The sequence below is a fragment of the Onthophagus taurus genome, chromosome 7, assembly GCF_036711975.1.
Source record: "Onthophagus taurus isolate NC chromosome 7, IU_Otau_3.0, whole genome shotgun sequence".
NCBI classification, from domain to species: Eukaryota; Metazoa; Arthropoda; class Insecta; order Coleoptera; family Scarabaeidae; genus Onthophagus; species Onthophagus taurus.
Window position 1 is genome coordinate 39,711,708 of NC_091972.1, and position 15,888 is coordinate 39,727,595.

The 15,888-nt window shown below is 28.0% G+C and overlaps 1 protein-coding gene across 1 annotated transcript; it reads right to left on the bottom strand.

The window, feature by feature from the left end:
* Positions 1-1,153: 1,153 nt before the first annotated feature.
* LOC111421657 (cytochrome P450 4C1-like) lies at positions 1,154-8,801 on the bottom strand. The gene is made up of 9 exons (XM_023054832.2): positions 8,511-8,801; positions 8,351-8,457; positions 8,023-8,299; positions 7,901-7,970; positions 2,865-2,991; positions 2,622-2,807; positions 2,334-2,568; positions 2,099-2,278; positions 1,154-2,043 (listed from the first exon to the last, which is right to left on the bottom strand). The coding sequence occupies exons 1-9, from the start codon at positions 8,677-8,679 to the stop codon at positions 1,883-1,885; spliced, it is 1,512 nt and encodes a 503-aa protein (XP_022910600.2). The 5' UTR covers positions 8,680-8,801; the 3' UTR covers positions 1,154-1,882.
* Between the last annotated feature and the right edge of the window lie 7,087 nt (positions 8,802-15,888).

The window sequence follows — 15,888 nt, forward strand, 5'->3', positions numbered from 1 at the left end:
GAATACGTCTAGGATATAACCTCTAATAATACACAGCAAACATAGACCATAACAACAGCTGGGCGTGGAAAATGGTATGACGTAGTTTGCGGGCAGGTTGTCACAACAATGGATGTAGCAGTCCTGTTAGATTCTACTGTCCTTGGTATCAGCCCACAACTATTAGCCAAGGACAATAGAATCTAACAGAACTGTTCTAACTGTTCTAACAGTACTAAATCCATTGTAGTGACAACGTGCCCGTATACTACGGCACATCATTTGCCACATCAAATAAATTTATGCCATGCCAAATGTCTATCATATAACCTCTAAAAACACACAGAGAACGCATAGAATTCAATGACAGTTAACTGGGCGTGGCAAATAGTGTGACGTAGAGTGCGGGCAACCAATCCGTAGTGGGCTACAAAACAATAATGGATGTAGCAGTCCTGTTAGATTCTACTGTACTTGGTATGAGAGGTTCTCAGTAAATAAACACCAGTTTTTGAACGTTTTAACAAATTTTTAAATAGACGTAACTGCCATATTACAAAGATTTTATTATTTTTGCTAATTATGCATTGTTGAAGTAACCCCGAAATATTCGCAGTTTGAATTTAAGCGTAGTATATGATGATTATTAAGTTATGGTGAAAACATTATTAAGAAAATATCTTCAAATTGGCCCCTAGTCCCTACCCTTTTAATCTGACAATTTAACATTCAGGTTTAGCCGTGCGCCTCTGAAGACGACCGAAAACTGAGTGTTATCATATGGACGTTATCTTTTTCCAAGCATGTAAACTTCTGAACATTGTCAAATAATAAGATGATGTCAAACTTTGACATTTTAGAAAAGTTCAACATTTAAGAAAATCATATATACTTTATTTAGAACGATATTGAATCATTTTTGTATCAAATTAAAGCCATAAGTATGTACTTTAAAAGAATATGGTACAACATAGGTGTTTATTATAGTAAAATGTTTCAAAATTGTCAAATAATAAAATGATGTCAACACCGACCATTTTCACAATATTCAAAAAATAAAGACATATCTGCTGATTTAAAACGTTCATGAAATAATTTATACATTAAATTAAAGCTAAAAGCATTTACTTTAAGAAGATATGTTACAATGTAGTTGTTTATTATAGTAAAACTTCTGTAAATTAACAAATAATAAGATGATGTCAAACTTCAACATTTTAGAAAAGTTAAAAATTAAAAAAATCATATCTGCTTTATTTGGAACGATCATGAAACCATATTTGTGTTAAGGATGTACTGTAAGAACATACATTACACAATATGGTTGGTTGTTATTTATTATAATGAATCATCTCAAAATTGACAAACATTGAAATTATGGCAAATATTCTAGATGCTATTAGAGATAGAGCAATCAAACAAGTTCACAGAATTGTGGTAGCTGCAACAGAGGCCTTCGATGCAAAGAGTTATTATTTGGATATCTTGTAGGCTTTCGATACGATCCAGCACGATAGCTTACTTATAATATTAAAAAGGCAGTTGTTGAATGAGAGGTTGTCCTTTATTCAGTGTATCCCCAAATCTTCAGCTCGTACAAGCAATTCCACAGATATGATTACACCCTAATCATAAAGCAATGTGTGTGGTCAAACATATTGCTTTCAAGATCCAATTGTTTCCAGCACTGCATATTTTACCTAAAAACTAAACCAACGATTTCTAAAGCAGCTATACACAACAACACACTAGCATAATATAAACATACAAAAATAAATAAGCTTTATTTAACAGTAACAATAGCAAGTTCCGTCTCATTATGAAGAATTAAACGCTTATTTACTAAAACTAAAAAAAAATTCCAATTTTGACACCGCTTTAATATAAATTTTTCTTGAACAATTTACACTCTGGGTTCTAATTTAATGAATAACCCATCTTTTGGTCGCAAAATTAATTCTACCATTGGTTTTATAGTTTCCTCAGTTTGCGTTGAAGTTATTTTGTAATTTTTTAAGATGTAAGCCAAAATAATCTTTTCTTCGTAAATTGCAAATTTTTGTCCTAAAACAACCATAAGTTAATACCTAAAAAATTTAACGAAATGATTCTTTTAAACCTATGCAATTTCTTGGTCCAGCACTAAACGGAACGTAAGCATAAGGATGTCTATTTTTAGTATTTTCTGGTAAAAAACGATCCGGATCGAAATTATCAGGATTTGAGTATACTTTAGGATTTCTATGAAGTGATAGAATTTCAACCGCAACCGTGCAATCAGCTGGTACTAAATATCCCCCTGAAATTAGTTTTAATAAGAATGTGTTTTATTAACAACATTATTTTTAAAAAACCTAATTCAATATCCCTAGTTAATTCTCTTCCTATCGCTGGAACGCTAGGATATAATCTTAAAGCCTCTTTACAACATCTTTCCAAAAGTTTTAAATCGTTCAAACTATTTATAGTTAAGTTTTCGTAATTTTGAAACACTTGATTGACTTCTTCGTAAACTTTATCTTGGATATCTTGGTGATTTCCCAATAAAAAGAGCGCCCAATTTATTGCTGCAGTTGTTGTATCATGTCCCTGTAATGAAAAATATTTAAATAATTTAAAAAAATAAAATAAAGTCGATTCACCTCAAACATAAATGTGTCAACTTGCTCTTTTATTTCTTCATCGGTAAACGCATTTTCTTTATTGGACATTTCAATAAATAAATCGAGGAAAGCTTGACGTTTTTTTATACCAATGTCTTCATCTATTGATGTATTCAACGAGTGTAAATGATCGTTTTTGAATGCTTTTTTTCTATCTTGAATAACCTGTATTAATTAAATTTTATTATTTGGAATAATATATATTAATTTATTAGGAATTACTTGTTTTGTGAAATTATGTAGTATTGTTAAATATTTATTATATTCTTTCCCGAATGGTGTTTTATAAAATATAAAATCAGGGTGTAACAAAGGCGTAGTTAATCTCTTCATGGTTAATTTGGTGATTCTAAAATTAACTTCATTTACATACAATTAATGTAAACAATAGTTTTCGTCAAAAAGTCAACAGATGTTTAATTTAAATATATGTTAAATTGTATGGATTGTGGTATGTATGTTAATTTGAAGCTTAAAGATTCTAGTTTATGATATGATATAGAAACTATACGATAATGTTATTGAAATTTCCAGGAAAAAATTTTTGAGAAAGAAATTGTCAAATTTATAAATCAGTAATAATTCGATATACTGAAAAAATCATATCAACTGTATTTTTCAGAATGTTGATATGATATGTATGTTAAATTAAAGCTTAAAGATTCTAGTCTATGATATGATATAAAAATTAAAAGATAATGATGTTAAAATTTATAGAATACAAATATTAAGAAAGAAATGGTCTAATTTATAAATAAAAAACATTACGAAATTTAAAAGAAATCATACCGACTGTATTTTTAAGTCATGATATGATAAGTATGTTGGATTGAAGCTTAAAGATTCTAGTTTATGATATGATATAAAAACTATAAGATAATATTATAGAAATTTCCAGGAAACAATTATTAAGAAAGAAATGGTCTAATAAAAAATAATACGAAATTTAAAGTAATCATGTCGACTATATTTTTATATCATGATATGATAAGTATGTTGAATTAAAGCTTAAAGATTCTACTTTATGATATGATATAAAAACTATAAGATAATATTAATGAAATTGCCAGAAAAAAATTATTAATGAAGAAATTGTCAAATTTATAAATCAGTAATTATTCGATATTTTGAAAAAATCATATTAATTGTATTCTTAAGAATCTTGATATGATGTGTATGTTAAATTAAAGCTTAAAGTCTCTAGTTTATGATATGATATAAAAACTAAAAGATAATGTTATTAAAATTTTCAGGAAACAATTATTAACAAAGAAATGGTCTAATTTATAAATAAAAAATAATACAAAATTTAAAAGTAATCATACCGACTGTATTGTTAAGAGTCATGATATGATAAGTATGTTGAATTGAAGCTTAAAGGCTCTAGTTTATTATATGATATAGAAACTATAAGATAATATTATTGAAATCACCAGAAAAGTTATTAATGAAGAAATTGTAAAATTTATAAATCAGTAATAATTCAATATTTTGAAGAAATCATATCAACTGTAGTTTTAAGAATTTTAATATGATATGTATGTTAAATTGAAGCTTAAAGATTCTAGTTTATGATATGATATAGAAACTATGAGATAATGTTATTAAAATTTCCAGGAAACAATTATTAACAAAGAAATGGTCTAATTTATAAATAAAAAACAATACAAAATTTAAAAGTAATCATACCGACTGTATTGTCAAGAGTCATGATATGATAAATATGTTGAATTGAAGCTTAAAGATTCTACTTTATGATATGATATAGAAACTATAAGATAATATTATTGAAATTGCCGGAAAAAAATTATTAATGAAGAAATTGTCAAATTTATAAATCAGTAATTATTTGATATTTTGAAAAAATCATATCAACTGTATTTTTAAAAATCTTGATATGATATGTATGTTAAATTAAAGCTTAAAGATTCTAGTTTATGATATGATATAAAAACTAAAAGATAATGTTATTAAAATTTTCAGGAAACAATTATTAACAAAGAAATGGTCTAATTTATAAATAAAAAATAATACAAAATTTAAAAGTAATCATACCGACTGTATTTTTAAGAGTCATGATATGATAAGTATGTTGAATTGAAGCTTAAAGGCTCTAGTTTATGATATGATATAAAAACTATAAGATAATGTTATTGAAATCACCAGAAAAGTTATTAATGAAGGAATTGTAAAATTTATAAATCAGTAATAATTCAATATTTTGAAGAAATCATATCAACTGTATTTTTAAGAATCTTGATATGATAAGTATGTTGAATTGAAGCTTAAAGGCTCTAGTTTATGATATGATATAGAAACTATAAGATAATGTTATTGAAATCACCAGAAAAGTTATTAATGAAGGAATTGTAAAATTTATAAATCAGTAATAATTCAATATTTTGAAGAAATCATATCAACTGTATTTTTAAGAATCTTGATATGATATGTATGTTAAATTAAAGCTTAAAGATTCTAGTTTATGATATGATATAAAAACTAAAAGATAATGTTATTAAAATTTTCAGGAAACAATTATTAACAAAGAAATGGTCTAATTTATAAATAAAAAATAATACAAAATTTAAAAGTAATCATACCGACTGTATTGTTAAGAGTCATGATATGATAAGTATGTTGAATTGAAGCTTAAAGGCCCTAGTTTATGATATGATATAGAAACTATAAGATAATGTTATTGAAATCACCAGAAAAGTTATTAATGAAGGAATTGTAAAATTTATAAATCAGTAATAATTCAATATTTTGAAGAAATCATATCAACTGTAGTTTTAAGAATCTTGATATGATAAGTATGTTGAATTGAAGCTTAAAGGCTCTAGTTTATGATATGATATAGAAACTATAAGATAATGTTATTGAAATCACCAGAAAAGTTATTAATGAAGGAATTGTAAAATTTATAAATCAGTAATAATTCAATATTTTGAAGAAATCATATCAACTGTATTTTTAAGAATCTTGATATGATAAGTATGTTGAATTGAAGCTTAAAGGCTCTAGTTTATGATATGATATAGAAACTATAAGATAATGTTATTGAAATCACCAGAAAAGTTATTAATGAAGGAATTGTAAAATTTATAAATCAGTAATAATTCAATATTTTGAAGAAATCATATCAACTGTATTTTTAAGAATCTTGATATGATATGTATGTTAAATTAAAGCTAAAAGATTCTAGTTTATGATATGATATAAAAACTAAAAGATAATGTTATTAAAATTTTCAGGAAACAATTATTAACAAAGAAATGGTCTAATTGATAAATAAAAAATAATACAAAATTTAAAAGTAATCATACCGACGGTATTGTTAAGAGTCATGATATGATAAGTATGTTGAATTGAAGCTTAAAGGCTCTAGTTTATGATATGATATAGAAACTATAAGATAATATTATTGAAATCATCAGAAAAGTTATTAATGAAGAAATTGTAAAATTTATAAATCAGTAATAATTCAATATTTTGAAGAAATCATATCAACTGTAGTTTTAAGAATCTTGATATGATATGTATGTTAAATTGAAGCTTAAAGATTCTAGTTTATAATATGATATAAAAACGAAAAGATAATGTTATTAAAATTTTCAGGAAACAATTATTAACAAAGAAATGGTCTAATTTATAAATAAAAAACAATACAAAATTTAAAAGTAATCATACCGACTGTATTGTCAAGAGTCATGATATGATAAATATGTTGAATTGAAGCTTAAAGACTCTAGTTTATGATATGATATAGAAACTATAAGATAATATTATTAAAATTTCCAGAAAAGTTATTAAGAAAGAAATTGTCAAATTTATAAGTCAGTAATAATTCCATATTTTGAAGAAATCATATCAACTGTAGTTTTAAGAATCTTAATATGATATGTATTTTAAATTGAAGCTTAAAGATTCTAGTTTATGATATGATATAAAAACTATGATATAATGTTATTAAAATTTCCAGGAAACAATTATTAAGAAAGAAATGGTCTAATAAAAAATAATACGAAATTTAAAGTAATCATGTCGACTATATTTTTATATCATGATATGATAAGTATGTTGAATTAAAGCTTAAAGATTCTACTTAATGATATGATATAGAAACTATAAGATAATATTATTGAAATTGCCAGAAAAAAATTATTAATGAAGAAATTGTCAAATTTATAAATCAGTAATTATTCGATATTTTGAAAAAATCATATCAACTGTATTTTTAAGAATCTTGATATGATGTGTATGTTAAATTAAAGCTTAAAGATTCTAGTTTATGATATGATATAAAAACTAAAAGATAATGTTATTAAAATTTTCAGGAAACAATTATTAACAAATGGTCTAATTTATAAATAAAAAATAATACAAAATTTAAAAGTAATCATACCGACTGTATTTTTAAGAGTCATGATATGATAAGTATGTTGAATTGAAGCTTAAAGGCTCTAGTTTATGATATGATATAGAAACTATAAGATAATGTTATTGAAATCACCAGAAAAGTTATTAATGAACAAATTGTAAAATTTATAAATCAGTAATAATTCGATATTTTGAAGAAATCGTATCAACTGTAGTTCTAAGAATCTTAAAATGATATGTATGTTAAATTGAAGCTTAAAGATTCTAGTTTATGATATGATATAGAAACTATGAGATAATGTTATTAAAATTTCCAGGAAACAATTATTAAGAAAGAAATTGTCTAAATTATAAATAAAAAATAATACGAAATTTAAAAGAAATCATATCAACTGTACTTTTAAGAATCTTGATATGATATGTATGTTAAATTGGAGCTTAAAGACTCTAGTTTATGATATGATATAAAAACTATAAGATAATATTATTGAAATTTCTAGGAAATTATCATTATTAAAGAGGAAATTGTCGGATAAGCAATAAAAAGAACCAATTAATTTAACTAATAATGTTTGGTGACAATTATTGGCCCTTTTTTCGAAATACTCTCTCCCAAAGATATATAGAAATGTTAGAAAACATTTTTTTCCAGATTATAACGGATATCCCATTAAAGATTAGCCCCTAAATGTTTTCAACAAGACAATGTCCAGAGCACAGTACACGAGATAATTTGTTTCCAAACCGTTGGATTTGACGGTTTCCTGAAAATCCATTATCATCAGACTTAACGCCATAAGAATGCGAAATTTTCGGGATAAATTATTAAAAAACAAAGTGTTGCTGACTTTTTGACGGATACTATAATATAATTATACCCGTAAATGCTTTTTATGTATTCATTTTCTGGATTGTCTAAAGCGTTAATTTTAACACCCATGGCAGTTTCTAAAATTAAATTATTTGAAATATATTTATAAATAATTTCTTTTCTATCTACCACAAATAATATCTAAAGTACATCTTGTAATGTACGGATATATATTAAAAATATCTCCATCAGCTTTAACCTTTAATATTTCGACCAATTTCTGGCTTTTTTCTACGAAAATATCCACAAAGTTTTCCAAGATTTTAAAGTGAAAAGTTGGTGTAATAAACTTTCGATGTTTATGCCATTTCTCTCCGGCACTAGTCAGCAAACCATCTCCAAGCCAAGGATGTACTATTTTATACATTTTACTTTTAGTAATTTGAATAGAATTATTCAAAATAATCTAAAAAAAAATTCAATTTATATTTGTTTATTAATAAAATTAAAGAATTACTTCAACATTTTCTGGTTCTATACAATGTATAGCCGGTTCTCTACCCAACCACGATCTCATAATTGGACCATAACTTCTCAAAACATCTTTTGACACAATAAACATTACTTGAAGAAACTTAAGTTAATTTAAATACAAAAATTTAATTGAAAAATGTTACCAGATTTAGGCAAAAATAACAAAGGCCATGTTGTTCCAAAAATAGGAAGTTTAATCGGTCCAGGAATTTTATCCACATATTTAGTTATTCTATCACGCAATAGAAACTCTAAACTAAAATAAAGAATCAACACGGTCACTGTAATTAATAATAAATTAAACGGATCCATGCTTAAAACGCAATTTAAAAAATTAATCGACGTGGATTTATATATTTTGTTGTATTATCATTTTCTTAACATGACTGAGCGTTAAAATAAAATAATCACTGATATATTAACTTCTGGTGTTATCTCAGCTGTTGAAATTTATAATTTAAGAGTTGTTAATTAAAATATTTACTTTCAACATAAAGGCGATTTTTATGTACCTACAATTTTAAACAGAAATGTTTGTGACATCGCCTGATAGGCACAATGCTTATATTTTGATAATAACATTTTACGCATTCATTTGCAAGCTGATTAATTTATATATTTTATATTAAATATTTGGTCTATATATTGGTGAAAAATAAATTAACATTTAGCCTCTACCAATTGTGATAACGAATATTTCAAGTGGTAAGGTCAAGACGATATCATATTTACAACAATTACAAATGCAAAGTTATTGACGCTCGTTAAAACAGAAATCCATAAAGTAGAGGTAGCTTTCAGCAGTGCCCATATTCAACGTTTTGGATAAAGGTCTACTGTACGTATTATTTTTTAAAAGCTGTTGAAAAGTTGATGCATGATAGAAATCTATATACAGTGCTAGCGTAAAGTAACCCCCCCCCCCTGTTTAACTTCTGAAAAGATTGAGATATCAATATGAACAAAAAAACGTCAGTTTCTATATTTTATCAGCACAAATATTTTCTTATGGAAAATTTTGGTATCACTTTTAGTTTTTCCGGAAAATGGAACAGCTTTGTTTTTTTAAATGGAACACCCAGTATATTATGGTATCTTTCGAAAGAATAAAACAATACGAATTCAACGATACCTCACAATCAAATATCGGTTTATTAGTTTTTTACATAAAAATTAAACAAAATGCGGAATTTCGCCGGAAAAACCAACGTATCTTCGTTGACTACCTGTCGAGATACAATGGGCCAGATAAATGGTGGACGGTCAGTTAAAGGTCGGTCTACGCTCGGATTAAGCAGGGTTAAAATCAGCAATTCTTTTAGAATGTTTTTATGAAACAATCAATACAAGAAAAAGATAAAAAGAAAGTTCTTTTTAAAACTTCTAAGAAAAAATTGTCATAACAACAATTTTAAAGTTTGTAGGTACTTTGAAATTTTGTATTTAAGGCAGCATGCAAATATTTTCCTTCATTTCTATCTTTGAATTCTACCCGACCAAGTATAACCAAAGAAAGGCGAGATCAAAATGGCTAGAAGGAGTTTAGAGCACAATATCGAAGCAATTTTAATATTCGCTCGTGCTGACAGAAATCTACATGAAACAGGGCGACAATTTAAGGAACGATTTCCTGAACATCCAATTAGTCGAAAATATTTAAGAGAGCTTGTGAATAAGTTTTTGGAAACTGGAAGCGTCGAAGACCGCAAAAGAACTGGTCGTCAGATATTAACAGAAGTATTTAATGTGCCCATGATGTCGTCTGCTGCTATCGCATCAACGTGTGATGTGTTAAATATTTCCGCGTCGTTGTTGGAAGACATGGAAATACTTAAAGAAGAATAAATATCATCCATTTTAAATAAAAATGCTTCATGAATTAACAGAAGATGACCCTGATATAGAAGAACAGAATTTTGTGAGCTAATGACAAATATGGCTGAACGAAATCGATTATACTTGAAACATATTTGTTTCAGTGATGAATGTACTTTCTTTTTGGGTGGAAAATTGCATCGGCGTGATGAACATGAATACCGTGACGTTATCACTCAATTTCATTAGAAAGTAAATGTTTTTTTTTCAAGACTTTTGCAAATTGTACAACAGAATTCTGACGATTTTGAAATGGAACTAGTGTTTCATCAAGACGGAGCACCTCCACATTATGCGCCAATGGTACGAAATTATCTTGATAAAAATTTTAATGGACAACAAGATCACCAGATCTGACACCTTTAGATTTCTTTTTATGGGGTTATTTAAAATCCAAGGTATATGAAATTCCGTTGGGTAGTATTGAGGATTTAAAACAAAAAATTATTGACGTCTGCCAAAATATTGATCACATGTTAAGCCGTGTGAGAGAGGAAACACTACAAAGATGGTACCACTGCCTAGAAGTTCAAGGTAATCATATCGAACAATTTACTTAATATTTGATTCTTAATAAATAAAAAATTCTTTTATTATTCAATAACAACACTAAGCAAATTTTTCAACCGTTACCTATACTAGCAAAATCTTTAATAAGAAAATTTCATTTCTTATATTGACTTTTTTTCTTTATAAATATTTTTTGATAAAATATGATTAATTCATAAATTTAATATACTTTCAAACAACTTTTATTTCATTTCTAAAAAAAATAAGTAATTGAACTTGCAATTTTAAATCCGTCTTAGCTCGAGCGTATACCGACCGTTAACCTACCGTCCACCATTTACCTGGCCGATTGCATTTCGACAGGTAGTCGACGAAGATACGTTGGTTTTTCCGGCAAAATTCGTAGACTTGATGGATACTTCCTACATTTATATGAACAAGAGACATATTGAAAATTTGACGCAGACTTCAAAAACTAGCTCTTTTTGAACTGCAAGGACTTTTATAAAACCTTTTCTTTTATGAGAAAATTTTATAAAATCGTGAAGTTACCTTGATACACAACTAGATATAATTTTTATGAAGATCTGATATATCTTGTTAAAGGCTTAACTCTGCACAAACCTTACAAACATAATAAAAACTTGATGCAAAGGTTACGTAGCTTTTATACGGAGTTATCTTCATGCAAATTTGATGAAAACTTGATAGGAGAACGATACAAATTTTAATTAGAGTGATGGAGGCTTCCTTCATTTATCCGATTAGAAAACATATTGAATAATTAGTGCAGACTTCAAATACCAAATGATTTAATATAACGCCGAAAAGTTTAATTATGCGATGCTTGATTGTTGGTAATAATCTTTCATTATCGCGTATTTTTGGATTTTCTAGAATCTTCGGTAACATATCATTTCAGAAACTTCAATCCCCTTTCGGCATATAACATTTATGGTCCAGACTTCTGAGTAGTGATGGGCACTATCGAATAAAAACTATCGAATAATTCGATAGTTGGTAAGTATTCGAATAATTCGATTGTTGTTACCAACTATTCGAATATTCGATTAGTTATGAACACTATAGAATAATTCGATTGTTGTCAAGTATTCGAATACATCGATGTTATAGAATTTATTCGAATGTTTGAATAACTATCATAATATTCGTTGATTTCTAAAACAGATTATCAAGCAAACGAATAAATAAAATGAAAATATAATTATTTTCATTTTAGTCGAATGCAAGTTATTCATTCAGCTGTTCTAGAAGAATCGCTTATCATACAATGAACAGTCGTCTGATAGTTGACTGAGACTCAAAGTAATGAGTTGAATCAAGTGAGGGAAACTATGGACAGTATGGACATAATAAGGATTTTGGCGTGCATTATAATTCAGTAATAATGAATTTTATAAATAGTACACGTTAAATAATTTATTTATAAAACAAATACACTATTCTAGTAAAAATGTATGACAAAAATAACAAATATATTAATTAAACAAATTTATATTACTATTTAAAAAAATAATCATGTCGAGGTTTTTCCCAGAGAATCTGTTTCGGCGTTCATTTATAATTTGTCCAGCTTTGGAAAATACTCGTTCTGAAGGAACTGAGGTAGCTGGAATGCATGAATATCTTTTATGCAGTTGATATATTTCAGGAAGTACACTTTTGTAGCGCTTCCAAAATTCAATCGGATTTTGAGTTCGTACTACAAGCGAGATCTCTAAACATTGTGTAACCATCAATGCTGCAGTCGTGCATGGTGTTGAAATACTTTTTAAAGTGACAATTTCTTGATCAAAGTGTGACCTAATGTTTTCTTTATCATCAATATTGTCAGTTGTAGTTTCTATGGTCTCTTTTTCAATTGTCTCACCTTTATTTTGTAAAATAGAGGATATTTCTTCTATAATTAATTTTTGAACTATGTCACCATTTTCTGCAACACTAAAAGCTGCTTTTTTAAATCTAGGATCTAAAAACGTTGCTTTTGAGCAAAGTAAATTTGTTTCTAAGATCCCAAGTCGTGTTCTAACATTATCTTGTAAAACAAGTTTTAAAGATTCTGCACTGGTCGTTTTAGAAATGCGGATTTTTAGCGAATGCTGTAGACATCTTATAAGAGGAATAATTAAAGACATTGTTATATATTTTTCGCCTGATAATTCAATAGTTATTTTTTCAAATGGCTTCAAAATGGATACCACATCTATCAGCAGATCCCATTCTGTTGCTGTAATAAATTCTGGAGCTCTTGGTAGCGATGTAATGGCGGCAGATAATGGGTCTTTAATCGCTAATAGTTTTTCTGCCATAATTAAAGTAGAGTTCCATCTAGTAGATACATCTTGTTTTACTTTTAATTCAGGGTATAGCATTTGTTTTTGCATGCTTTTTAATTTTTCACATGCCACTGTGTTGTGCTTAAAATGAGCTACCAATGCTCTACATTTTTTTATTAATCGCATTACTGGTTCGGTTGACTTTAGAGCATCTGTAACACATAAATTTAAAGTATGCGCAATACATGGATGGTGTTCTTTTTGAAGCTGCCCAATTATGGCATTTTTTATATTAGCACCGTTGTCACTAACAATGCTAATTATTTTATAGTCAATTTCCCAAACATTAAAAATTTCTGATAAAGCAGACGCAATGTTTACACCAGTATGGGCTTAAATTTAAGAATTTAACTTTAAAAGTGTATGCAAAGCTGTTAAGATATAACAGTTTCATTAGATTTAACTTTTAAAACTAAATCTTAAAATTTTAAATTTACAGCTAAATTCTGTATAAACCCGGTATACCTAACCTATATTGCGCATTATTGGATATCCTCAATCCTCACCGAATTCGAATGAATGAATTTATTCGAATAAATCATTCGATAGTTCGAATCATTCATTTACTATTTATTCGATGGTCGGATTCATTCGATAGTGCCCATCACTACTTCTGAGCCATATGTTTTAAAAAATACTAAAGGTGTCAGAAATCTTGTTTTATATCTTTGCGGATACGGTGGTCTTTCCAGATTTTAACCAGTCTGTACATATCCTCCTTTGCCATTCCGATTCTTCTCTTTATTTCTTGTTCTGAGCCACCCCTATTTGTTATTTTCGTACCCAGATAGTTGATGTCATCCTTAACCCCTATGCCATGGATTACCCGCCCCGTCCATAATCATCAAATGGCATTTAGATCTATTCAGTCGCAGTCCGCACTCCATGCTTACTTGCACGATTCTTTTCTTGTTCATCTTTAGCCGTTGCGATAGTGTTATCTGCGTTCGAGATGTTTTTCCCTACAATAGATATACCACCCTATGGCAAACCCATATGGAATATACAGGGTGTATCTGAATGACTGCAACAAACTTCAAGGGGTTTCAACTTTAAAATTCACTAAAGAATCACCCCTAGAAGTTTAGGGGTGATTACAGTCATTCAGATACACCTGTATATCGAGTTAGCTATGTGACACTAGTTACCAAAATAATATTGTTATATTGTTATTATTCCTTTCTCTGCATACTAAAAAACATAAAATTACATAAAAGGATATTATGATCATCACTATCAAGATTTCCTCAAAGTTTATTCAAGTGACGTGTCAAAAGTCTTCCTCTAGTCTAGGAAACAGAACATTACTGGGACCTTATAATCGAATAATAAATTGGTCTACATCGAATAATAAAAAGAGGATTATCTTGAAAACGATCAAGTTTAGCGCATTTTGATAAGAGTACCGTTTTTGCTTAAAAAAGTACCAAGAATAAGAATTCTTATTCAAAAAGGCTACGTTACAGAGCGTATCCCATCATAGCCCTCTATCGGCTATAGTAAAACGGACTCCATAATCGTCTTTCTCATGCCAAAAAACCTCCGTATACCAAATTTGAAAATAATCGGTTGAAGTACACGTGTAATATTAAATAAAAATCTATTTGAAAATTTAATTGGAACACCCTGTATCTCCAAAACAAAGCGTTTGTCGACCTATCTATCGGCCTATTGTAGCGATCCGCAGATCAGTTCAGATTTTGGTAATTAAATTATATTTATTAAATATTTTTATTCATTCTCGGATAGAGGGGATCGCTGCTCGACTCATCCTTCCCTTCCTTTTCTTTTGTCTAATTGTTATAGTTGTAATTGTTTGATTGGTTAAACCACGCGTTGACCAATAAGATTATTCTTAGAGTTAAGAGCGTTCAGGGGGGAAAACGTTTTCCTTTTGTTTTCCTTCCCTCTCTTTTGTTTAATTGCTGATGTTGCAATTTCTAATTGGTTGAGCCATGTGTTGGCCAATAAGGACTTTCCTAGAGGAAAGAGCGTCCAGGGGGTAAAGGTTTAAATATTGAGGAGGAGCGCCTTTTGAGGAAGTTAAGTTGAGTTAAGTTAAGTACAGTTCGGTTTCGATTTAAATTAATTTCTTCGGCGAAGCACCCTATTCGGTTTCGGTTAAGAGTCTTAGTGTAAAGTCCGAGTAAGACTCCGGTAATTCTTAAGTTTGATGTAAGTTATTTTATTAATAATTATTAATTAACTTTTATTCGATCGGATTAAAATTAAAGTGTTATACTTTTTGACGAGGCGCTGTAAGTCGTTAACGTTTTATTTCATATATTAACTTGTAAAGATTATAACTAATTGCTTTGGCTTCTTCTGATTTGGTATAAACCTACGTAATATTCGATGTTATTTTTGAATTATTCATTTTATTAAATTGATCATTTTGTAATTGTTGAACTTAGATATTTTTTGATGTTTTTAATTAAATTGCTTATACAGATTTTCAAGTAAAGTCAGGTAAATTACTAGATTAAAATTTCTCTTGTTAATCAATATAAAGTTTTCGAGTTATTTTTGTAGTTAAATTTTGTTTGTTCCAATTTATTTTAACTTTAATTCTGTTTATTAATTTTCGGTTGTATTTTATTTCTTTTGCTATTATTTTTGTTTGATTTCACTTCATTAAATTTGTTATTTAAATTTGACTTGATTTCTTTTATTAAATTTCATTTAACTTTGCTCCCTAAATCCAAGCCGGCGTGACAAGGTTCTGCTTGTCGCATACGCCTTTAGCACGCCCACACAACAAAGTAAGAGCCGCTCCTTA

What these genes read in the sequence shown, in the direction of transcription:
- LOC111421657 (XM_023054832.2), bottom strand. Translation starts at nt 8,679, where the DNA reads ATGGATCCGTTTAATTTATTATTAATTACAGTGACCGTGTTGATTCTT. An exon ending in TAGAACCAGAAAATGTTGAA is followed by an intron (nt 8,300 to 8,350) that starts GTAATTCTTTAA and finishes ATTTTTTTTTAG; the next exon opens with ATTATTTTGAATAATTCTAT. An exon ending in TGGACCAAGAAATTGCATAG is followed by an intron (nt 2,044 to 2,098) that starts GTTTAAAAGAAT and finishes TGGTTGTTTTAG; the next exon opens with GACAAAAATTTGCAATTTAC.